At 33.3% G+C, this 27426-nt stretch overlaps 1 protein-coding gene and 1 long non-coding RNA gene across 2 annotated transcripts; one reads left to right on the top strand and one right to left on the bottom strand.

Annotated features, from left to right (window-relative positions):
• On the bottom strand, positions 1-22957 carry LOC127175913 (uncharacterized). The gene is made up of 5 exons (XR_007829038.1): positions 22672-22957; positions 22355-22471; positions 19897-19982; positions 1311-1415; positions 1-299 (listed from the first exon to the last, which is right to left on the bottom strand). It is a non-coding gene; the product is annotated as an uncharacterized LOC127175913 (long non-coding RNA).
• On the top strand, positions 8993-27426 carry zgc:92242 (uncharacterized protein LOC436899 homolog). The gene is made up of 6 exons (XM_051127238.1): positions 8993-9135; positions 11937-12317; positions 18164-18311; positions 18763-18847; positions 20501-20765; positions 26862-27426. The coding sequence occupies exons 2-6, from the start codon at positions 12137-12139 to the stop codon at positions 27008-27010; spliced, it is 828 nt and encodes a 275-aa protein (XP_050983195.1). The 5' UTR covers positions 8993-9135; positions 11937-12136; the 3' UTR covers positions 27011-27426.

Genomic DNA, 27426 nt, shown 5'->3' with positions numbered 1-27426 from the left:
TGCACGAGCTGTCAGGTTGGCACTATGATGCAGTGGAGGAGGGGCCATATAGGGTGTGAGTTTATACCAATCCCTAAACATCCTCTCCAACACAAACACTCCACATGCTTACCCAAAATCCCACAGGCTGGGTGTATCGCCGTTCACAACTGGCCTGGCATGGGGCATCACAGGCCTAAATCACATCTGATTTCTGACCTCCATACGGTCAGTCCAGACGTAGCAGCAGATCTCACACTCCATCAACAAATCTGCTTCAAACATTTGCTTGGTCTAAATCCAGACAGCCATGATGCACACTGTAAGAAATGTTTTCATAATTATAACAACACCAGCCGTTTTTATCTACTTAACCTATTACAATAATTTGTTATTTGTGTATTCGATTTTATGAGGGTTTAGAATTTTAACTTGACTTCTTCTTTCAACAGAATGTTTTATTAAGTATTTTAAAGTGGCCGGATAAAGTGAAATGAACTTAAGTAGTCAAGTAATTTTGACATCACTTTGATATTAACTTAAAGAAAAAAACGAAAATTCTGTCATTAATTACTCACCTTCATGTTGTTCCACAGGACCGTTGTTCATCTTCAAAACACAAATTAAGATTTTTTTTCGGACCCTCCATAAACAGCAACACAACTACCACGTCCAAGGTCCAGAAAGGTAGTAAGGACATGGTTAAAATAGTCCATATAACATCAGTGGTTCAACTGTAATGTTAAGGCTACCAGGATAGTTTTTGTGCGCAAAAAAAAAAAACAGACAAAAAAAAAAAAACTTTATTCAACAATTTCTTATCTTTTGTATCCGTACAGTCAGAGGGTGAGTAATTAATGACAGAATTTTCATTTTTGGGTGAACAAACCCTTTTAAAACTTAATTTGTTTATTGTTAAAAAAAATATTTTATTATTATTTAAAATATTACAGCTTTTAAAATAGTGAAGTATTTAACTATTTTAATAATAATAAATTAGATATTTGTTTTAATTATATTATCCTAGTTTAATAAAAAAATAAATAAATAAAATAATGTTTACAAACTGCCATCCTATCTATCAATAACTGCAATTCTGTATCAGCTCTCACAGGGACTGTTTTACATTGAAATTATTAGTGGATCTTTTCTGTCGTAGGTTTGATTTTTAAGTTTATGGGTTTAATTCCCTTGTGAATGCATGAACTGATAAAATGCATACCTTGCAAATGTCTTTAGCAGTCCAGTTATTGGTTTGAGACATATTAGATACTTCTGTATCATTGTTAGACACTGAAAAGATCATTTAAAATAATAATTTGTTGTCTTACCCTTCGACGTGAGACACAAAGGGTTGACATTGAAGCTTTAAGGTCCTGCATTGTTTGGCGATGGACAGTCATTCATTTTATTCATAATCACACTCCGTCCAGTCTCTTCAGAAGATCAATGCAGAAGAAATGAGAAGAGACAGTTTCTGTATTAGCATCATAAATCCTTATAGAGCAGAGCATCCAGGTGCAAAAGCAAACATCTACTCACACTTGCTTTAGATAGCATTATTTCTGATATGAAAAATGTGTTTATAGTTCAGAACAACAGCTCCAATTTGGTGTTACACACAGAACTCAAAATAACATTGTATGTTAATCTAACCATATAAACAACCGGCCTCTGCCACTTTTTTTAAACGACTTTTATCTTCGCTGCCAATCTGTAATAAGGTACATGTAAAAAGAAAAATAGGATTTGCCTGATTACAAACTAAAACCTCATGCACCACAAGGGGGCGTTGTTCAATAGTGAATTACACCATAGCCACGTAAACTGTAACTGTATATCGCTTAAGCTATAAATTATTGATAACGTGTGAATAATACAGCAACTGATCATAAACTGCCCTACATTACAGATTTGCATTTTTTATTGAATTACTATTTAGTAATTAACTTAACACTTTCACCCATTATTAATTATTACAGAGCAATCTGAGATTATGTGCTTTTTGTCAATGGTGAAGGTCCATTGTTGGGTTCAAACCTAAAATCTTTAAATTGCCAGCCCAGGTGTTTATCTCCTACACTAATACATTAAATCTGATTATATAACTGACTGACATATTTCCATATGAACCCTGATAAGGATTTGACCCAGAAACCGTCACATTCTCACATGCTTATGTTGTCACTGCAGGTCAGGCTGAAAGATGAATAGACTGAAAGAAATGAACTTTCCTTTACTGTGGGAAAATACCAGTTAGACAGACATCGAACCTCTACATGAAACTGAAACGATCTGAAACTGGGTTCAAACACTGTTGACTTTAATGAGGCAAACGGACCACATTTTCTGAACATCTACCATGCCTGCATTTCTTCTGACCTCCCCGAGCAGCAGTTTCACTGCACTATCACTTGTTGTATCATGATACAGGTTTTCTGTGAACTGTTGTTGTACAGATACGGTCTATAAATGCTGAACCAGCAGCAGTGTGATTCCATGTGAATCTAGAGACTGAAAACACACAGGCAAATCACTGTTGTTTGAAGCGAACAGCAAATCATTATGCCCGCAATTGTTTCATTAATGCATAGGTAAATGTCACAAAAACAAGTCCAGATCACATTTTACACTACAATCAAAAAAGATAAAAATAAGAACATATTTCTAAGGAATGATTTAAAAATGTTAGTTGTAACATTTTGGTATCCTGACACAATTTTCACGATAATTATGCAAATTCTTAATACCATAATGAATCTGGATTTTTTTTTTTTTTTTAAATAAATTGCAGCAGTCATTTGCAGTAATTATTCTCAGTGGTGATTCTCACTGGACTCATATTAGCATGTTTAAACTGCAGTAAAAAATACTGCAATTTCATGTTTTTTTTTTAAATCTACAACACCATTATAGGCAGTACAACAAATACTCACAATGTAAATATTTATAAGTATTTATATTGAAATGAAATATCTAATTGTTTTAATACTGTAAAAATGTAAAAAAAGTTAAAAACAACCCATCCCTGGGTGAAATATGTACAAACTCAGCAATTAGGTCTTTTTTATTCAACTCAACAATTGCTTACACAATAATATATTTCTTTTCCTAAACTGAACCCAAAATAGAATATTGAAATGATTTCTGAAGGATCATGTGACTGGAGTAATGTCTTTTTTAATTTATTTTTTTTATTTTTTTTATTTTTAATTTTTAATTTAATGTCAATTTTTTAATTTACAACCCATTTTGGGTTATTTTTAAAACAGTCATATAGTAGTTTTTAAGCAATAGTTGAGTTAAATAAAACTAAACATGTAAAAGTTGGGTTTGTCTACATTTCACCCAGCGCTGGGTTGTATTTAACGAAGCATTTTTTAATTGCAGGACAGAGAATTGTTTATTTTCCTTACAACAATACACATTTAAAGAAAATACATGGTTAATTATAAAAAAGCAAAAGCAACATATATTTACTTAATTTTTATTTTTAAGTGAAATATGACCTCTCTCTTACAACAAAGACTTGCAAGGCCACTATGTTTAATTTGGCTAAAAGTTAAAAAACATTTACATATATGTAAATACACAAGATGCCAAAATTGACACAACATTAACACTACTGTGTTTAAATGACTGCTGTAGGATCTCATAAGATTTCAATGCAGTGTAAAACAAAAAAATTTCCAAGTTGAGTATGTTGTACAAGAAAATACGGCCACACTTTATTTTAAGCTCCAGTTCTTGCTATTAACAAACCATTAACTATGGCTTTTGCCTCAAAAAAATTCTTAATTTGCTGCTTAATAGTTAGTGAGGTAGTTGTTAAGTTCAGGATTAGGAATGCAGAATATGGTCATCCAGAAAAAGGTGCTTTATAAGTACTAATAAAGAGCCAATATAACAATAATAGGCATGCTGATAAGTAACTAGTTAATAGTGAGAATTGTTCCCTATACTAAAGTGCTACCGAAAATACTATTTCAGTATAATTCAATGTGTTACTTGCTGTTTCTTTGATATTATTTGTGATGTTTACTAGCTTTCTTACTAGATTTTAATTTTCTGAATTAAAATTGTGAGTGAAAATCCTACCCACTTTTTTTACTGTGGGTGAACAAGCTTGATCAAAGATATCCATGTTGATTTGAGATCCCTCAAGTGTATTTTAAAGCTGATCACAAACAGTTTCAAACCCCTGGAACAGCAAAAGAGTCTATGGAAATCTCTTGTGTTCAAACATTCCCAGTCTGCGGGATTGCTTTGAAAGTCAAATATGCTGTGTGAGAGTGTGTGTGTGTGTGTTTACATATACCATATGAACCCAAACCCGCACTACACTCCATTGTTGTGTATGCAGACTCGCATGGCATGAACGGTGCTCACATGAACCCATGTGGTCCATTTCAAAAAGAGTGGCGAAAGTCACATGACCACAGCGCATGAGTCAGGGAAGAGTAAACAGGTCAGTACACTTAACCAGACACTTCCTGTTTTTCAGAATGCGCACACACCCGCATTTCATGAGTTTGATGAGTCAAAGGAAATTTTTTAGGAAATTTACAACGCATGCTTGCAGGAAAACAAACATCATGTGACTCTTATTCAAATCTCACTGCAGGAAAACAAAACAAAACAAAAAATCTAAATCTTATGTGAATCTCATTGAAATTCAATTGTGTACTTATTCAGTTTTTTAACAAAAAATGATCTGTGTTAAAGAGATAGTCCACCCAAAAATAAAAACTCATAATTTACTCACTTTTAGAAAAAAAAAAAAAAGCAAACTAAAAACACTGGCTCCCATTGACTTCCACTGAACCAAAAACAATACGACATTTCTCAAGATGTCTTTTGTGTTCCACAGAAGACAGAAAGACATACTGGTTTGTAACAACACGGGTGAGTAAATTATGACAGGTTTCCTTTTTTGGATGAACTATCTCTTACCGGATGACTCCATTCACTGTGGGTGTGTAACATGTGTAACAAGTCATGACTGTGATAACCAAAAGTCAGGCGATTGTGGAAAAGGAGGAGACTGTTTACAGAATAAATGAGATTTTTAAGAAAGCCTTTAAATCAAATCTCGAGTTCGTAGAAAAACGGGTTCATTTCCTTGTTGAACTAACCTTCACTTGTGAGCCTTGATGGGAAAACCACCTGTTATGTCATGACGAATTCTGTTTGCACTACAGGTCAAAGAAGTGTACAATTCTGTCATTATTTCTGGTTTCCTCTTATGTTTTCTCATTATCCACTGTGAAAACATACACCCACAAACACATTAAGTATCTGTAGTGGAGATTTCCTCCTTTACTAACTGGATAGCCTCATTCACATGTTTACACTTCAGTTCTGGCCAACACACACTCACAGCTCAACCCCCCTTGGCTTTCAATGCTCTATTCAGTCAGGGCTCTATAGAGATCATTGGGTTTTGTGATGTGTGGACGTCTTTGTTCTCAGACTCATTTATTGCTTCTCTATTGTCTTTGGCACAGAAGACACCATTTCACACCTACATGAAAAACATTTATACCTTTTCCTTGAATGACTAAATATTTAAATTTAAAAAATCTAAAAATTCTAAAATATTTAAATTCCAACTTACCTAAAGATTGTTTTGATTAAATAATTTAATCTTTTTTTTAATATTCAAACATATTTGAATTTTAAAATTTCTTTATAATATCATGTTTTTTTTTTTTTTTTTTTAATAATTAGCATTAATATTTTTTTCAGAAAACTGAAAGAAAACTGTCCCAAAATTCCCACAGGAAAGAAAAATAACAATGTGAATCATTTCTTCCAGACAGCAATAAAAATGAACAGAGAGTGTAGTAAATCTTGTGTCTTGAGAGCTTCAGATAAGATCTCAAGAGTGTCTCATTCCGCACTGCTGACTATAGAAGTGTTCAAAAGTCCCTCCACAGGGTGCAATTCAACTACTGAAATACGTCATGGGGAAAAAAAAAGAAAATTTCTGGCGTCACACACTTAATTTATACATGAATGTGTCTTTGTGGTTAAAGATCAATTATGACGTCACACACAAAAGACATGGAATTAATAACAAACTAAGTGACCCGTCAGACAGACGTAAAAGCATTTGGCTGTCCTGTATTCATTTACGTCTGCTGATGCCCTCAAAATGACAGATTTCTTTAAAGAAAAAAGCTTTGAAACAAACATGCATAAAATGCAATGAACTTAAAATGACAATAAATATATATTTTTTTATTCATTAATATAAAGACACTTTTTGTCAATTAAGAAATGTGCAAAGAAAAATGTAATTTCTTTAATTTAATTTTAATTAATTTAAGAAAATTCATAAAAAAAAGGACAAAATATTTAATACGCTTATTTGGTTTTCTTGTAAATGTTAATAGTATTTTAACTTTTTTTAAAACTGATTCAGTTTGTTTTTGTTTTTTTAGCAAATAATAAATGGCACTCACTTTCTCAAGAATTTCTGCAATGTAATGATATTTTGTCTCATTTTTTCTAAAGTTAGACCACCTAGATGTTTTTGTCTTGAAGTCCCACAATTAATTATATAATTAATTACATAATTAATTAATTACATAATTAGGCCCTCTAAAACATGTTGACCATAAAAGATTATTCTAGTAATTGCATTATTCAAATTTTTAAGGACTGTATCATTAGTTCTAAAAGGTTCATATTTAGGGCTGTCAGTTGATTACAATTTTTAATCTGATTAATTACATAATGTTTAGATTCATTGACTGAAAAATAAATGTAACTGTGAAAATACCCCCCCAAAAATTATTAAAAGCTATTTTTGTGTCAGTTGAGTATGTATCAAGTAGACATTACAAATTGTAGCTTTAGAAATAAATATTTTATGTAATTTAACATAATTTATTACACATTCAGGCTGCAATGGCCTAATGTAAACTATGGAACATAAAAGAAGATAATTTGTGAAGCATCTCAGTATTTTTTGTTCATACAATGAAAGTCACTGGTAACCAAAACAACTTTGTTACCAATAGTCTTCATAATACTTTCTTTTATGTTCCATAAAACATAAAAAAAAGGGGGGGGGGGGGTTGTCCCTTTAATGTTTTTATTTTTATTATTATTTTTTTTTAAATGAAATGATACGCTAAATAAGAAACCTAATCTGCCAGCAGGTGGCGGTAAATATCTTTATGAGTTATTTATTCAATTCTTCAATTTGTTCAAATGGCTGATTCATTCAGGAATGAAGTAAATGGCTCTCTTTATGAATAAGCCTTTGTATCATTGGTTCACAGGATTCGTTCAAAACGTGGATTCATTCAGAAACTAAACACCGCTGTGTTTCCCTGGGACGCAAAACAATTTTGCTATGGCTTTAAAGGTAATATGTTCTCTGCAAAATTGAGCAAATACATATAATATTGTGTTTAAAATATAACACAATATCAACTTATTTACTGAACCGTTGTATAAAATCACATTTAAGCTTGTGATAGATCAGGACAAAATCAGCAAATTGCTCTTGCTGCCCGTGTGATATCTGTGAGATAAATATGAGACAAAAATATATATATATTTAACGCAGTTAATGCAGGGGCTAGAGTTGGCCACCCCACTCACAACCGTTGCTTCTGTCTCTTCTTTTGTTGACAAGAAGTGCATTTATTTAGTGGCAGAGCGTCTTTACAACCACATCAAATGGGAAAATTTTTCTAACTTCAGGGCCAGGAGCTAGTCAAACGAGCATGGGAAAGGTACAAGTGACAAGGGAGCTTCAGTAGAACAACAGTGAACTGTGGTCAGATGAGATGCTGTCAGGCCATAAGTCAGTAATTGTGTCAGCCATTACACTGTGCTCGTAGCACACACGCTGCAATTGCAAACAAAAATGTGGCGGCTGTCGCAGAAAGCGCGAATAAAACTACAACCATGCATGTCAGATTCGTGTCACATTCAGCAGTGGCAGCTCTTAAAGTAACAGCAGCCAAATAACCTAATAACCCAGCTGCTGTGATGTCTATTAATCAAAGAACAAAAGAAAAAAAAAAAAGAGTAAATCAATAACTTTTGCAGCTTTAAGGATTCTTCTATATTAAATTTAGTTTTTAGTGTTTGATACCTTTATTCATTGTCTGTATATTTTGCTGAAAGGCAGATTTAAGTAATTGGGTTTATGTGAAGATTGTCTTAAGTTCACTTAAATTAGAAGTTATTTTTTAAAGTCTAATAAATGTCAAAATTGATAGCTCTGTTACACTGTCATGTTGACTGTCTATAGTCAACGGTTAAATATTAGGAAAAAAATTACAATTTCGTAGAGACATCAGTAATGGTACAGGTATCAGTTATACTCACCTTCAGTCATTAAAAAAAAATTAACAAATATTAAAATCTTAATGTTGTTTCTACATTAATGTGAAATTACGGCAATATAAAAGTATATTTAAAAACGTTAATGTTACACTGTAAATAACAATTTGTTGAGTCAACTTAAAATAATTTGTTACCCAGCTGTCTTAAAATTTTAAGTTCAGTCAACTCAAAAAAGTTTAGTCAACTTGAAATGTTAAGTTGTACTAAGTGGCAACTTAGATATTTAAGTTAATTCAAAATTTTAAGGCAGCTAGGTAACATGCCCAGCTTTTAAGTTTACCAAACCAAATTTGTTGTTTAGTCAACTCAAATATATAAGTTGTCACTTAGTACAACTTAACATTTCAAGTTAACAAAACTTATTTAAGTTTAATGAACTTAAAATGTTAAGGCAGCAGGGTAACAAATTATTTTAAGTTGACTCAACAACATTTTTTTTTTTTTTTTTTTTTTTTTTTTTTTTTTACAGTGTATATTGTAAACTGTTACTATTTCCCATATAACAACATCAGTCTAGCCTGCTGATTAGGCCATTCAAATGTAGCTGGTTTTGTTATGCCAATGAATCACATTGAAACAGAGAGAGAGGGAGGAGACAAAGAAGGAGAGTTAGAGTGAGGAAGTCTGTGAGAAGGAGGGAGAGAGATGATGTCACACCAGTAGTGCACTCAAATACAAAAGCAGCCGAGAGAAAGACACACACACACACACACACACGCACACACATACGCTGCTGCTGCCTGTTTCACCAACACAACTCCACAGCACACTTCTCCAGCTCTGAATGTGAGTACCAGTTCACTTTTCTCTCTCTCGGCACACTTCATCAGCACTCAGCAGTCTCTTTGTCCTCATCTTTACAGCTTTTTCATTCTCTCTTTCTCTCGATCTCTCTGTATCCACTGTCATGTGCTAAAGAACTAAGTCTGTTTTGGTTAGAGTTACAGAGCTTCTGATCTGTCTAACGGCTGTTTTCTCTCCTGCTTTGTTTCTTATAGTTGCTCATTTGCCAACTTTCAGAGTGTTTTGTGCTGTGAGTCTTTGTGTAAATGTCTCAGTCCCTGTCTGTCTCTATTGTCCATCCCTAACGTGCCCAAAGTGCATCATCACAATTTTATCATGTTATTTCAGCTACATTTTAACTAGTTTTATGCTCAGATTGTTAGCTTGTCTTGAGTAAACTCAAGTTGTTGTTGTGTTTGTTCCTTATTGCTCTACTTAAAAAGCACAGATGGTTATTAATTTATTGCTTCTTTGTTTGTTTTGAATGGCTTTGTTAGTTTGTTTGGTATAGAAACATGTCTGACCTGGTGCATGATTGGTTCTAAATAGAGAGGCTCTTTGTTTGAGGAATGGTAGTGGAGTAGGATTAATTTCTGGCTGAGAGAAATAAAGAAAAAGAGAGAGAGAGTTAAGGACTGAAATGCTGTAGTAATCTGTGTAAACAGCAACAGGGATGGAGTTACTGAATGAGACAACTAAATAAAGTCAATGAGGGAGAGAAATATAGATGCTCATTTAGCCAAAGTCAACAGAGAGAGGAAAATCACACACAGAGCTCTGGAATAAAACAGACTGCTATTGTCAACACAACTGAGCTGGATCAAACCATAAAATCAGTTCTAACGGTCTCCTTTAACCCCCACAGGAGAGAAAATCACAATGACAATCACTAATATAACAATATTGCATCTTCTAGACAGCAATGAGATTAAGTAGAGAGTGTGATCATCTCAAGTGTGTCTCCTTAAAAGCTTCAGATAATTTCTCAATAGTATCTCAAACTGTACTCCTGACTAGAATCAGTGTTCAAAAGTCTCTCCGTAGGGCTCAATTCAACTATTGAAATGCGTCATCGGGCAAAAAAGAGAATTTTTCGCTTCACGTGCTCTATTTATATCTGAGTGGGTTCACAGCTCTATTATGATGTCATAAACAGACATGCTATTACAACATTCATTGACCTCTGCTTGTCCTATGAAATGGCAAATATATTAAAATGACTCAGTCAGACAAGTGTTTACTCATATAGTGTACCTAATATAATGCACCTAAAGATCCAGAACTATTAAGTTAATGGTGCAGTACATTAAAATTCAGTTAATGCAATGAAATTACTTGAATAATCTTTTATGGTGAACATGTATTTAATGTCTTTACGTAATTAAAACAAAACAAAAAAAACGTGTTTTTTTTTTGTTTTTTTTTGTGCGACTTAAGAGAAAATGAGATGAAGTATCATTAAAAGGCAAAAATAAACAATGAATCAGCTTTGAATAAGTTAAAATGTTTTTAAAATTTACAATGAAACCAAACAAGTATTTAAAGCATATCACATATTTTGGCCTTTCTATGAATAGTTACAGTCAGACAAGTTTTTACACATAAAGGTACTTTAAAAGGTTCTTCACAGCATTTTTGGTTCCACAAAGAACCATTCAGTCAAAGGACTTAAAGAACCATCTCTTACCTTTTTATAATCTGAAGAGCCTTCTTTCATCAGAAAGAACCTTTTGTGAAACAGAAAGGTTCTTTAGATGTTAAAGGTTCTTTATGGAACCATTTGAACAAAAAAGGTTCTTCTATGGCATTGTGAAGCATCTTTATTTTTATAAAGAGTCTATATGATACATTTAAATGATTGTTAAATTATCAACAACAAGAAATTGTATTAGAGTGACATTCACAAAAAAAGTCAAAATATTTATAGGGGTTCGTTAAGCTGTATAGTTTTCTTGTCACATAATAAAACCTGCATAATGCTTTACTGTTATGTTAAGAAATAATAATAAGACTGACAAACTATTTTTATACTCTCATTTATTATTATTATATGCTTACACATACACTGCCGTTTAAAAGTTTGGGATCAGTAAGGTTTTTAATGGTTTTTCAAGAATCAAGGCTGTATTTACTTGATCAAAAATACAGAAAAAACAGTAATATTATGAAATATTGTTACAGTTTAAATTAATGGTTTTCTATTTTGTTATATTTTAAAATATAATTTATTCCTGTGATGCAAAGCTGCATTTTCATCATCCATTACTCCAGTCTTCAGTGTCGCATGATCCTTCAAAAATAATTCTGATATGCTGATTGATTACTTTTATTATTAATGTTGGAAATAGTTGTGCTGCTTAATATTTTTTGGAACCTGTGAAACTTGTTTTAGGATTCTTTGAATAAAAAGAACAGCATTTATTCAAAATAGAAATCTTTTCTAACAATATAAGTCTTTGCTATCACTTTTTATCAATTTAACAGATTCTTGCTGAATAAAAGTATTTAAAAAACTGACCACAAACTTTTACATTTAAATATTTAGTTTATATTGTTAACATCTAAGAGTTTCATTAAGCCTCCTAAGCTTTGAAAAACAATAAAACTGTTCTGTTTTTTCTGTGCTCTCTTCAGAAAGAGGAAATTGGAGTGGGAACCTTTGTTGTTTTATGAGTGAAATCAGGATTAATTAAACCAGAGATATAAAAGAGTCGCCCATTAAGAGGGGTTAAACAAAACTGGCAACAGATGTTGCAATAGATCTTTCTTTTTTTCACCTCCTCCCATTTCTCTCTCTCTTTCAGACTTGAATCACATGGCCAGAGTGTGGGACAGGAACGAACTCAACAGCAGGATCTAAAATGCCAATCTCTGGAAGATAGAGGGAGCTTTTGTTTGAGGAAAGGACAACAAGAATACCAAAAAAGGAGCTGGTCTCTTCAGAAAACATTTTTGTACACTAGCACGCTTATTCAAAAGCCTACAACACAAAAACAAACACAAAATGCTGCAGCAAATCCTAACTGACATGTACATTGACCCTGATGTACTCGAGGCCTTGAATGAAGAACAGAAGAAGATCCTCTTTTTCAAAATGAGAGAGGAGCAAGTCCGGCGCTGGAAGGAGCGGGAAGAGAAGGAGGGCAGGGAGGGGATAAAAAAAGAAAAGCTCCGGCAAAAGAAAGGTATGAACTCACACCCTTTCTAAAAATACAGCCACATCTGTCACTCTGTGAGCATCAACAGGAGACAAAAACTATTTACAGAACAGCCAAATGCTTTTGTGTCACTCTGACAGGTCACAGTGTGTTATTAACTGTACATTCTTCAGTGTGTGACGTCATGATTGAACCTCAAAGACCCATAAATTGAGCACATGAGGCGAAATAGTTGAATTGAAGCCTATGGAGAAGATTATGAATAGTGAATGTAGTGGGTAACAGTGAATATGGCTGCATTCACACAGCAGCAGAGCTGAATATACTTCAGTTCTGTTAGAAGCGAGAAAAATACTATACACACACACTTAAAATGTGACAATAGCTTTCTTATGCTCATGGAGGCTGCATTATTTGATTAAAAATACTGTGAAATCAGTAATATTGTGAAATATTATTACAAATTAAAAGAATCTGAATTTTGAGTATCATAACTCCAGACTTCAACGTCACGTGATACTTCAGAAATCATTCTAATATCCTGATTTGCTGCTCAAGAAACATTTCTGATTATTATCAATGTTGAAAACAGCTATGTAAGATTTTTTGAAGATAATATAATGCATAGACAGCTCAAAAAAGCAGCGTTTATTATAAATTATAAATGCCTTTAGTGTCACTAAGTCAGAGTATTAATATCTTTCAACTGTAGTGTAATTCAAATACTGACAGTGCAGTGCTGCACTGTAAAAAACAATTTGTTGAGTCAACTTAAAATAATTTGTTAACCAGCTGCAGTTAACCAACCGTTCAGTCAACTAAAAAAAAAAAGCTTAGTCAACTTGAAATGTAAAGTTTTACTTTTAGATATTTGAGTTGATTTAATTTTTTCATTTAGTCAACTCAAATATCTAAGTTGTCACTTAGTACAGCTTAACATTTTAAGTTGACTGGACTTAAAATTTTAGGGCAGCAGGCTAACAAATGATTTTAAGTTGACTCAACTATTTTTTTTTTTTTTTTTTTTTTTTTTTTTTTTTTACAGTGTATTTCAAAACATTTAGAGCCTTATTTAGTAAATTCACCCCTTGCTGTGTGGACGTAGCCAAAGAATGATTCACCTTTATTGAATCTCCTTTTACGCAGTTCCAGCAATCTCTATGAAAGCAGCGTGCTACAAGGAACTCAAAATAAATCTTTTAACACGCCCTCACTGATGTAACAAGAAAATCAATACCTGTGCGAAATGTTCGAACGTCATTTCAAGGTGAGCACATATTTTTAGGGCCAAAGGAAATGCAGTGACCTGAAAGAGAGAAAGAGTCACATAACAATACTGTAGAGGCACGCTACAGCTGCAAGGGCGAAACCGGAGCCAAATTCCAGTTTTTCAACACTGACCTTGCACCACAACACTCACATGCAAATCATCTTGCAGTAGATTACTGTTTATCTCCCTAGCATCAGCATTTGTAAGCAGTTGAGCCTCGTTTGGGATCTAACTCTTGTAATGCCGTAGGGGCCCTGTCGCTGTAAATTCCTCTAAACATTTCAGGGCTTTCTAACACTAATGCCCGAGGATGTGCTTTGCCAGAGATTTGGGCATGGAATGTTCTCAGGAAGCACAACATGCAGAAACAGAGCAACCATTAAAGAGCCATTTTTAGTTTCCCAAAGAACCTTTTAGCAAACATTCCTCAAAAGAAACTTTTTTTCTAAGTGCGAAGAGCATTTCATTACCTTTTTACACTGTAAAGAATTTTCTGTGGAACTGAAAAGTTCCATAGATTTTAAAAGTTTTTTTTTTTTTCATCAAAGAAACCTGAAAAAAAAATCTACTCGGCTGTTTCCAACATAATAATAAATGTTTTTGAGCAGCAAATCAGAACATTAGATTGATTTCTGAAGGATCATGTGACTGGGGTAACGATGCTAAAAATTCAGCTTTGAAATCACAGGAATAAATTACATTTTTAAATATATTCAAATAGATAACAGTCATTTTAAATAGTACAAATATTTCAAAAATGTACTGTTTTTGCTGTATCAAATGAATGCAGGCATGGTGAGCAGAAGAGACTTCTTAGAAAAACATTAAAAATCTGACTGGTAGTGTATACTCACCCTCAAGCCATCCAATGTGTATATGAAATAGTTTGTTCATCAGAACAAAATTAGAGAAATTCAGCATTACTAAAACTCTGCAGTGAATGGGTGCTGTCAGTTGATAAAAACATCATAATAATTCATCAGTTAGTGTCTTGTGAAGCTGCATGTTAGTAATAAATTCATCATTAGTGCACATTTTAATTCAATTTAATTCATTTTAATTGCAATCAGTTGCTCTATCCATTGTATTTTCTTCTCCAGTAAAAAAGTCGTCTCATCTGAATCAGGCAAAAAATACGCACGGATCAGGCAGTGTTTACAGCTGAAAACAGTTCTAAACACATATGTGGATTTTGATGAGAGAAGACGGATTGACTTTTTCCATTGAACTATTTTGGCCAGTAGCGATAGTTAAAAGTTTATGCCTTAATGATGGATTTGTTTCTTACAAAAACAGCTTCTCCCTTCACAAGACATTAATTCATAGACTGGTGGATTGCTTTTGGATTATTGTGATGTTTTTAATCACTGTGTTTGAGCATGTCATGTAATGTGCAATTTCTTCAAATCTGTTTCAAAGAAGTACGGTGAGTTACTCCTTGGATAGCCTAAGGGTAAATAAATTTTGGGTGAACTATTCCTTTAAAAATGAAACTTCTTTAAAGAACAGAGAAAAAAGAAGCCAGTAGTGAGTTTTCGCAAATGATAGTATGAAGAAAAAAATGAGAGAACAAGAGTTTGCGTAACATGGCATAAATATAAATGGAATTTCAAAACATCAGATGTTTGTAACTTCTGTGACAACTTGAACCCATGTTCTCTGGCTGGGAAAAAAAACATTCAGTCATCATGTGTTGATGACGATGGAATCCAACCGAACAGGAATTGACATTGACAACAGCATTTGCTCAAGGACATAAATGTTCTCGTAAGTGTTCCATCAGTAGTGCTGGTATTCTCCCCCAGCTTCTATTTCTCATCAAAAAAAGCATCAAGTCACATGGGCCACGTGTAACACAGGGCCTTTGTGATATGTTTAGCTCTTGCACAAAAGAGAGCTGCTGTGTCACAGTCATGCAGTTTGCCTCCTATTCATTTACTTCAGTTTGACACGGACACAGTCAAATCTCTTTCTGTACTCTTTTGATTTTCTCTCGGCGGACGCACATCTGACAGGGTTTACAGCTCATGTCAATGGCAGCATTGTAAAACGCAGCTGTGTCTGTCTTTCTCTCGCTCAGCACTTTGTGGCCAGTTTCAGTTGCCTCAGCTGATACTGTGTGTCAGCTCTGCGTCAAGATAAATACTGTTAAAGTTTCCGTTGGCAGTTTTGCACACAGACAAACAAAAATACGAGCTATCGCTGGAACTTTGTACCCGAGACTCTCTGCCCACTGGAGAGAAAAATCATCAATGAGATCTCTGTCATATGTCAATTGTTTCTCTTTTAAAGCTATTAGATTAAATGGATACCAAACGGAGACTTCGAGGTGTGGTTAGACTAGGAATAAGCCTGGGAAATTACTATAGACACCTAATATGCGTCAACGAATTTGAGCAACAGGATGTGATGTCACACTCCAGGAGCGTCTTTGCAGCATGACCCGTCCTGATTTTCCCAGATGTGTCCTCTAAAGAAGTAAATCACTTAGAAGCACAAATTAGTCTGGGAAATCCTCAGCCAAAGGAATGAGCTTATGACTAAACATACTGACTAAACATTCTTTAAAGTCAAAAATCCTAATATTAACTCATGACCAAATAATTTGAGGTGTTCAAGGGATAGTCCATTTAAAAATGAAAATCTGTCATTAATTACTCACCCTCATGTTGTTCCAAACCCGTAAAACCTTTGTTCATCTTTGAAACACAAATTAAGATATTTTCGATGAAATCCGAGAGCTTTCTGACCCTGCATAGACAGCAAAACCTAGCATGTTCAAAGCCCAGAAAGGTAGTAGGGACATTGTTAAAATAGTCCATATGACATCAGTGGTTCAACCATAATTTTATGAAGCTACGAGAATACTATTTGTGCAAAAGAAAACAAAAATAACTATTAATAGTATTTGCGTAGCTTCATAACATTACAGTTGAACCACTGATGTCACATGAACTATTTTATACTACCTTTTATACTGTCCTTACTACCTTTATGGGCCTTAAATGTGATAGTTGCGTTGCTGTCTATGTAGAGTCTCTCGGATTTCATCAAAAATATTTTAATTTGTGTTCTGAAGATGAACGAAGGTCCTACGGGTTTGGAACGACATGAGGGTGAGTAATTAATGACAGAATTTTCATTTTTGAGTGAACTGTCCCTTTAAGAAGAAACAAAGACCGATTTTCAAGCTATAAAAGTCTCCTATGGGATTGTATAACCAGATTTTTAAGGGCTTGTTGTCTTGCATTTGTAGTTGTATTACATAAAAGAAAGGAAAAGCTCAGCTATTGATAAGCTGCGTTCCTTTACGAGGTGTAGCTCAAATCTCGCTGACCGGATTAAGCCCTGGGCTCAAGTGGGGTCATAGTGCTTTAAGAAACACTCCTCAAAAAACCCACACATTCATCATTATGCAGTTACATCACCTGTCAAACACACACCCCATGTCTTAAGCAGCATATGCAGATGAACCATGTGACCTTGACAACAAGAAATACACAAACACACCAACAAACACACATCTAACCGTTAGCGTGACAAAATACCTTATAAAGATGAGTGCCAGTTTAATATTATGTAACTTTTGTAGTTTCAGCAACATACTGAACATTTCTGAAATTTCTGACAAAAATCTTGTAAAATCATTCCTGCATGGAAGCCATTTGATCTGTCTCACTCCTGGACATAGTGTGGCTTTTGTCAACCTGAAGAACCGGTTCTTTACGTAATCTTTTCTGCTGGAACTGAGGGTGTTAGGTTTTCCCTTACGTGCGTGCAAAAAATGGAAAAGAAAAACAGATTGTCCCCTGCTGGAACAAACGGTTCGATGCTGGGAAATTCTTAAGATTTTTCCCATAATTCCCACTTTGCTATTCATGGGATTACAATGTGCTTTCAGAATATTTAGCTAAACTGCAGTCCCCTATGATCTGCACAGGGATCTTCTTTGTCGCCTCTTACGTAAGCACCACATATCAGTTGATCACACTTCATTTCTTGCCTTCAAACATTAGGTGTAATCTGAGAAGGTTAAATCACACTGAAATAATTATGAGGGTCACTGGGAAGGATTCATAGCCTTTGTGAGTTGGTGCAAGTGTCTGTAAGGTGATAATACAAGCCTGATGAATGCTGGGATTGACATCTACACACTGAACAGCATTTACACACTTCTAAGCCAGAGCAGGCGTCCTACAGTGTGCATCAATTTCACTCACTGTGACAGCGCCATCTGTCTTTGAAAAGGACACACTACAGAGTGTAATATTGGAAATCATGGTGTCACGGGCTGGTTAACATCTCAAAGAGCTCTGTATCCAAAAAAAAAAACATGCAACAGAATATAATATTAAAAGGCCATCAGTGGAGAAATATACTTTACGCTGGTTCATGCTAAACTGCCAAAGAAGATCTAAATAACATAATACAGGCTATTAAACCTCAAAAACAGCCACTATCTTTGTTCAGAAAGCAACTAAATGTGAGCTGCTGCATTTGTTGTGCATCTTTGTCTTCGGAACTTAATTGTTTCTGTGTTGCTCATTTATGTATCGTTTCTCAGATATTGATTTTCTTGGCATGTTTATTGTTTTGTCCTCAGGCCCTTGTAAAAGTGTGAGCTGGCTGCTGGGCAGTGACGGCGACGTGCATGTGTTTATTATCGGAGAACCAGACGAGCTCAAATCTCCAAAACTCATCCTGTCCGAGCTGAGAAACAAGACAGCGGCCAACCCTAATACTATCAACAGGTGCAAAACCCTCTCAATAGTATCAGCAGATAGAAATACACTATGAAAGGGATAATGATTGACTGTAATCATATAAGCAGCACAATGGTTTTCAGCATTGATAAGAAGAAATGTTTCAAATGATTTCTGAAAGATCATGTGACACTGAAGACTGGAGTAATGATGCTTAAATTTCAGCTTTGCATTACTGCAATAAATTTTTTTAAACAGTAATTTTAATTTGTAATAACACTCAAAACTGGTTCACTGTATTTTGAACAAATGCATACTGCAGTAGGTATAAATTCCAGAAAGGCATATAATAAACCTTAATAACAGTAGGAAAAATACTAACTAACAACAGATAAAAAAATACACTTGTACTACACCTCAAAAACAAACATTATTGGAATTAATAGCAATCTAACTATTCTCAAACCACAGAGCTAAATGTGTTTTTCTTTGTTTACAGGGCAAAAGTAGAACCTGTACAAACCAGCTTGACCAGCAGAGCACATCAAACCAGCACAGAACCAGGGATCCAGCTACTGCTAAAGGTATGTGGGAGTGCTAATGTCTTGATCAAATTTATAGAAATAAAGAAAGAAAGAAAGTTAGGTATACTGCACTGTTTCTTGAGATGTTTTGCTTCAGAAATAATGTTGTATTGGACAAAAAGTGGCATCCCAACACAGTTCCAAAACTGTGTTTATCACTCAAAAATTAAAATTGCCACAAATGCACAACAAAACAAAAAACTATGACATATACATTTTATATTCATTCATTTAGCAGATGATTTTAACAAGAAAAAGGGTTAGTTCACCCAAAAATTAAAATTCTGTCATTAATTGCTCCCCCTAACGTCGTTCCAAACCTGTAAGACCTTTGTTTGGAACACAGTTTCACATATTTTTGATGAAATCCAAGAGCTTTCTGACTCTCCATAGATAACTTGTGTGATAACTTGTTCCGGGCACAACAATCAGACTGAGACGTGATGACTGACCCAAACAATGCAGCAAGCTTTAATGTTCTCTATAACATAATGTTGTAGCATACGGGTATATATATTTTTTGTACGTCACACAGGACCTTCGTTCTAATTAAACCCATGAACATAAAGACATTACCCACCAAATAAAGATTTGGTTGGTTTACTCTTAAATCAAAACAAAAATAATAATTCCTTTGGAATATCACATGTCCAAGTTACTACAAGGTAGTAAGGACATTGTGAAAATAGCACGGATTTTTTGTGGTACTCTTGTGAATGCATGTCGATAACTGACACGGAAAAGAAGAAATTGTTGAATAAAACAAAAAATATTCTTGTAGCTTTATAAAATAAATGATGATGACACATGGACTATTTTAACAATGCCCTTACTACCTTTCTGGGCCTTGAACGTGTCAGTTGCATTGCTGTCTATGCAGGGTCAGACAGCGCTCGGGTTTCATCAGAAATATCTTAATCTGTGTTCTGAATACGAACGAAGATCTTACAGGTTTGGAACGACATTAGGGTGAGTAATTAAAGATTAGCTAATTTTTGGGTGAAATATCCCTTTAAGAAGGCATAGGCTGAATAGTAATATATCATTACCTTGGTACAAAACAACAGCACATGTATCCACCTTTTTCTTCAATGCGGAAATACGCCTATGGGTGAGACGTCGAGTTCATTACCCACTATTGAGAAAAACAAGAATAACAACATGCAGTAAACTGTAAAACTGTTTGCGCTACAAATCAGTGTGTTCATAATTAAGATAATACATTAAAATAATATGGTAAGACACAGCAAATTACAATATCAATTAGCAAAACAAACAGTTTTGTACAGCTTAAAAAAAGTTGGCAGATGAGGCCGGAAGCCAGACCCAAACATGTATAAATGACCACACCCTCTCTTACGTAAAAAATAAGATGGATATGTGTGTGACTTTAATAATAAGAGCAGCAATAATAATAATAAGATGATGGGTGTGTGTAGTTGGACAGGCCAGGCTCCCCTGAGCAGATGGTTTAGAGCCTGGGCAGAGAATTAAACGGTATCAGATGGCATCAGTGCCACGTTGCCAGAGGGAATACACACACACACAAACACAAACACACAAGCACACACTTCCATCTCTCTTTGTGTCTCTGAATTTGTCAACTCCAATTTTATAAGTGTTTACAAATGAGTTTCATTCAATCTGCCACAGAAACCAGAGGAGTATAGCGATTCTACGACAGTCTCCGAAGAGTCCAAGCAGGACAGCGGTACTGATCAGTCAGCTGACGACACCAGAGGCCAAACAGATGACTCCGACTCAGGCAGCGCGGAGGAGGACACGGGACTTTACAGATCACATAGGAGCACCACAGAGACAACAGTAGCAGACAGACTTAGAGAGCTTCAACTGCACAGAGCAATGAAAGAGCAGCTGTCAATCAACAAGACACACCCACTGGACACACCAGACAAAGGTATTAACCCTGGGTATTCTTTCAACAGTATAGAGGGTTTGCACTTACATCATGATTTGGTCAGTTACCCGGATACGTGGCCATATTGGCGATACTCGGATGTAAACAACAGCATGGATTGCACAGTTAATATACTACGAAATATGTTGTTCTACTAATTTATGCTGTCCAAACCACGGAGGAAAAATGTGTGGAAGCTGCTTAGCAGGAAAGGGCGCAATATTTTGACAACCTAAAGTTAATAGGTGGTAAAGTTTCACACAAGCAGTATTAATTTAGATATTAGCCTAATATTTCACCTACCTGACAGGAAATGATAAGAACAAACATGAATGTTGTTAAGATTCTTTCCTTGGAAATCCTGGTTCAGTTTGGCCAACCACAAATGCCTTTTGTTCCTCAGACAGTTTTTTGCACTTTTCTCCTTGATTTGTTATAACTTTTGGCAGTCAATAGTACTCCAAATGTTTTTCCTGGTCCAACTGATTAGTACAGCCCAAAACAAGATAATAAATGACCATTTTCAGCAGCAATAATCAGCAAAATATGCGAATTGCGTTCGGTTCAGTGGCATTGGCCGATTGATGACGTCGTGAAATATGGGCGATGCCATGAAAACACACTATACTACAAAAACAGCACAGAACAAGAAACAAAGAGAAGCACAACATTATTATCATCTTATCTAACATTTATTAGGGAAAAAACTAGAGACAAAATATATATTTTTGGATCCCAAGAGTTAAAAACTAAACTTTTATTATTTATAAATTTTATCTGTTAATCTATTCATTCAGTTTGTAATTTTTTGTAATGTTTGTAAATTTAGCAATCTCCTAGCAATGAACATTGGTTAAACACCAAAATTAAATAAACACCGTTTATAAAATCAATACTAATATGTGTAATGTTTTTATATTTATATATGATTTACTTATATAATATTATATATTACTATTTATATACCTAATTATATTATATAAATTTTATCAGATATATAAATATTATTTAATAACTATATTGTAAAAATGGTAAGAGCACAGAAGTGGAATTTGCATATATACAATACACTACAAAGCACAAGAGTATTTAACATTTAATATACATATATATATATATATATATATATATATGTGTGTGTGTGTGTGTGTGATTAAATATATATTATAATACTGTTTAATATTATTTCAATATACTAAATATTAATAAAATCAATATACTAAATATTAAATATAAATATAACTATTAAACAACATTTGTCATATATTTCTAACACCAAATATATAAATATTAAACATATAAATAGAATTGTAACAATTATTAAACAAAATATCCTAATAGAAGACAAATATCAAATAAATGACCTTAAATACTTCTACTTTCAAAATTAAACACAATTTATATTTATTTATTTTAGTTTACGAAATAATGATCTATCTATCTATCTATCTATCTATCTATCTATCTTGTGTGCATGTGTGTAGTATTTAATTTTGATTAAAACATTTTCATAATAATAATGGAAAAGTAACAGATAATAAGTTATATCATATACGTTCAGTTAAAAATGTGGTTTATAAAAACCTTACCATAAGAAAGGGACATTCATGTTGTTGTCAATGTAAATGGAGATCAATCGCCATCTAGTGGACTTCTAATGACATTAGCACTGCCAACACACAGCACGTAGGGCCTCCGTGCGCCTCCTACAGGACACACAAGTCACAGCAACACTTTCCTTTGTTTACCAGCTGCGGCTAGTGTTTTTAAAAACAAGCAACTTTGCGCTGGGCTTTGCGTATTACAATGCTGCCCTTTCTACAGACCTACACATCAACTTCAGCCAAACTTCTTTTGAAACAAAAAAACAAATACGAGCTCACAGGATTCAAACATATTAACGTACCTGTACCTGATTTTCAGCTCGGGATGGCAGATGTTGGTCAGGTGTCGTTTGTGTTGTCACCTCACATAATATTGCACACACAAGTTTATTTATGTAATGTTAAGTGGATAAATGATGATTTACGTTTGGGTCATGTGTAGGTTTGTTGTGTGTGTGTGTGACGGAGGGAGAGAGTGTGAGTCAGTGTGTGTTTGTGACTCAATCTGTGTGTGGACGCGCGCGCATATGTGTGCGCTGGAGCGGGAATTTGCGCTGATCCCACGTTTCCATGGCGACAGCATAACGCAGTCAGGGGGTCACGGCTGCAGGGAACGGCCAGAGAAACATCAACAGGAACTGCGGCTCAACTCCTGAGAGAGAAATAGAGAGAGACGTGACAAAACTAGATTGCTCCCATTATAATCAACACAGCTGTCTACTAGGAACGATCTAGTTTTGTCACGTGGTACGGCTTGCGTCACTATCGCGACAAGTTGTCGACGTCATATACTTTTTTCTTTATTGTTGAAGTGATCTCAACAAATCACCCGAAAGTAATTTATTTCAAATGAGAGCAGGACATTTATAGCATTGTTATAGATTTATAACAACCGGCAGTTGTTTATTTACATGCGAATATATAATATTATAAATATATAAATATATAAGTAACATGTGTAAATTGCATAAATACGTGTATTTGTAGATGTAATGATAGATAGATAGATAAATAGATAGATAGATAGATAGATAGATAGATAGATAAACAACTGACAATATGAATATAAATCATAAATATATGTATATAAGTAAATTATACTGTAATTAATTTATAAATAAAGTTCAATTTCACTATACACACACACACACACACACACACACATATATATATATATATATATAATTTCTCAAATTTCTAAAATGTAAAAAGTTACATCTGTTTAATTTATATGAAAATAAATATAGTAAATATTTTTTATATGTTTAAATTAAACTGTATGTAAAATATTAATGAAATTATTTACAAAAATTAATTACATTGTAAATTATTTACAGCATTTTTTACAATATTATTTATAAATGTAAATATTGCATATTACACAAAATAGTTAATTGATTCCATCTATATATATATACATACATTTTATATTTATAATATTGTTTATTATTATTATTATTATTATTATTATATAATATATACATTTAACAATGTAATATATATATATATATGTATATATATATATATATATATATATATATATATTCAGATTTACAACTATAGACTATATTCAGATTTGACATAATACTTCCTGTTTTGTGCATTTGTGCTTTTTGGATTATTAATTTATTTATTTTTCATTAAATTTTTCATTAGGCCTGTCAATGCATTCTGGGATTTCTTAAATAAATATATGTATGTATATGAATATGTCATATGTTTCAGAGAATTTTAATTGTTTAAAATTTCACACACACAAGAAAAAAAACATTACAGTCAGTTCAGTACATTTTACAAAAACAAGTTTTGACGTTCGTGTAAATATGAGTGTCAGTGTCCCTGAAATGTGTTAGTGTGCATTGCATTGTCAAATCTGAATAGAATATTTAGAATTTCTTTATATTCTTTATTGCTGATGACTTTATCACATTACACCTGGTTGGACATTTTCAGTCCTTATAACGGGAACGATCTTGTGTTGCCGTGCCGTTGCTTGCAACTTGGATATAGAGGTTGCGTCACGTGAATACAAGGGAAAAACTGCAAGTAGAGGGCATAATAAAGACCCCCACATCAGTGCGGAAGGAAAAAAGTGATGGCAGAGAGTTGGTCTCACAGGAAAAGCGTGAAAGGGGCGGAACTCCAGGCTTAGACCCCTCAGGGAGAGTCTAAAAATACAGTTCTCCCCTGGCCTCTCCTCTGAGTCTCGCTCTCCACAGCATCTGTCTCTGAAGTCACCCACGGTCCCCACAAGCGTCCTCCCCCATCTCTCTGTCTTGTTTCTACCCCCCATTCCCCCTTTTACCTCAATCACCCCTTCACCTATTCCCTGACCACCTGTCTAACCCCGTTTAACACATTCAAATTGAGTCATCACTCCCGTAGCCTTTACCCTCTGCCTCACTCTTGTGTTATTTGTACTCTCTTCGTCCTTTACTTTCTTCCTCTCACTTTTTTCTCTTCTGCCTGCTGTCGCTCTCCTTACTTCTCCCTCTTGTGACCTCTAGACCTGCCTTGAGTGGGTGGAAAGGAGGATCGAGAGAGAGAGAGAGAGTCAGAGAGAGAGAGAGAGAGAGAGGGACAGCTGTGGATGTATTATAATCCCCGGCGGGCTTGTGTCAGGGGTCTAACAGCTTTTTAAAGTCAGCAGTGATTTACAGACAGTCAAAGTCTCGTAATCACGAATTTCTGCTTGATTATTTCCTTAGTCTTGACCTCTCGTGAGGTCATCATAGCTCTAAACCAAACCCAGTGAGCTGACTACATAAGCAGAATTTTAAAGCATCGTAGGCGCGCTTCAGGCTCAAAGCCTATTCCATATGGTGTGCAGCATTATTATGGCAGTATCTAATGTATCTTTAACAACGAAGGCAATTCCATAATGACCTGTGAGAAGCTCAATGAAACAATATAGACAGTATATGTATATATATATATATATATATATATATATATACACACACACACGCTTTTTATTTATACATGTAAATAATTTATCATATTTCTAAAATGTAAAAATAGTTGAATCTTATATATATATATATATATATATATTAAAAATTAAATATTTATATATTAAAATATTTATTGTATTAATTTAAAATATTTAAATGTATGTACATTATTTATTTAATGAAATATTTATAATTACATTTACAATATTTACAATATAATTGTTTACAATATAATTTCTAAATGTAATGAAAAATAGTTAAATCTAACAAATATAAATAAATACAATATATATACATTTTATATTTATAATATAATATTTATAAAATAAAACAATGCATATATAGAAAGAGAAATACCTTATATAAAAAAACTGAAAAAAATATTTTTTATATTTAATTAAATTAGTTTACACATAAATTATATTATAAAATAAATAAATAAATAATATATATAAATAAAAAGTTCAGTTTTGTTTATTAATATATATAAAAAATTTAAAAATATTGAATTTATATATAATAAATTACATTCTAAATATAATTTCTTTCCAATATAATTTAGAAATGTAAATATTCTATAATACTTAAACAAAGTAGTTACATATATATTCTTATAATATTATTCTTGTAATATTTTAATATATTATATAACATATAGTGTTAATATATTAATATATACATAAATTTAAATGTAAAAACATTTACTTTATATATTTAAAAGTATTTAAATCTATGTAAATTATTAAATTAATTGAATTATTTTAAATTACATTGTAAATTATTTAAAATGCATTTTTAAAATAATTTATAAATGTAAATATTGCATATTACCTTATACAAAATAGTTACATCTAACTAATATAAATATAGTAATAAAAATTATTATAAAAATTATACGAATTGTATATTTATAATATTGTATATTATTTGTAAAAATAACAAAATTAACAATCCATATATATAGAAAAAGAAAATACCTTATATATAAAATAAAAATAAAATATTTAATTTATATATTTAATTAAATTATTTTATATATAAATTATATTGTAAATCATTTATAAATAATTATTTAATATCTACACACACACACATACAAACACACACACACACATATGGCACATATATTAACAATTTTCAGAAATCATGTTTTTCATTGTGCATTCCTAATCTCAGTTAAACTACAGTTGGGTTAGTTTGATTTCTGTAAAAAAAAAAAAAAAAATAATAATAATAATACAGCTAACTAACACAATAAAGCGCAACAAAAACATAACATAAAAAAAACATGATTTTTGAAAATGTATGTTTTTGCAAATAAACATATGTATATATATTTCATATTTTTTACAAATAAACTCTTCATATATAACTCTTCTTATATATATATATATATATATTAGCTTAGCAGCATGCTAACATTATATGCTGCCTTGTGTAGACAACAGACAGCAAAACAACTCACTAGGTTTTCAATCAGAGCGCATGTTTTGTATCCATGTCTAATGATACAATCTTTCTTCTCTTTCTCTCAAAAGGACTGGTGAAAGAAAAGGATAGCGGTCTAATGTATGGCGGTCGTGTGGCTCAGCTCAGGAAGAACTTCAACACCACTAACTCTCCATGTGTCAAACCACCGATCCCCTGCAAGCCCGCTCACCTACTGGCCTCCCCCTCTGTCAGATAAACACAACACGCCACTCTGCACACCTGAAAACCATCCTAGTGTGTCCAAAAACCTGCAAAATAAACTAAAATAGAAAGGTCTGCACATACCTGAGCGTATGAGCAGATCCAGGTGTGGACGCAGCTGGAGACGGACGTTGTACGGAAATCAAACGCTTCTTATGACCCAGCTCGAGCCATCACTCTTCAGTTTTCACACTGTTTACAGAGAAACATGGTCTCCAAAGGACTCAGAGATTTGTTACTGCCTTTATGATATTGTTTACGTTTTGTTTTTTATATCAACTTTGCTTCCTTAAGGAGAGAATGACCAAAGTTATCGTTTAATGTTTTTATAAATAATGGATCATCTTTTTTTGTCTGGTTGTAAATAACGGTGTCATATTGTATTAAATAAAACAACTGGTTTGAACTGGT

The sequence above is a fragment of the Labeo rohita genome, chromosome 14, assembly GCF_022985175.1.
Source record: "Labeo rohita strain BAU-BD-2019 chromosome 14, IGBB_LRoh.1.0, whole genome shotgun sequence".
Lineage (NCBI taxonomy): Eukaryota > Metazoa > Chordata > Actinopteri > Cypriniformes > Cyprinidae > Labeo > Labeo rohita.
Note: the sequence above shows the minus strand (reverse complement) of the source record. Positions and strands in the feature narration are given on the sequence as shown.

What these genes read in the sequence shown, in the direction of transcription:
- zgc:92242 (XM_051127238.1), top strand. Translation starts at nt 12,137, where the DNA reads ATGCTGCAGCAAATCCTAACTGACATGTACATTGACCCTGATGTACTC. An exon ending in AACCCTAATACTATCAACAG is followed by an intron (nt 18,312 to 18,762) that starts GTGCAAAACCCT and finishes CTTTGTTTACAG; the next exon opens with GGCAAAAGTAGAACCTGTAC. An exon ending in ACTGGACACACCAGACAAAG is followed by an intron (nt 20,766 to 26,861) that starts GTATTAACCCTG and finishes TTCTCTCAAAAG; the next exon opens with GACTGGTGAAAGAAAAGGAT.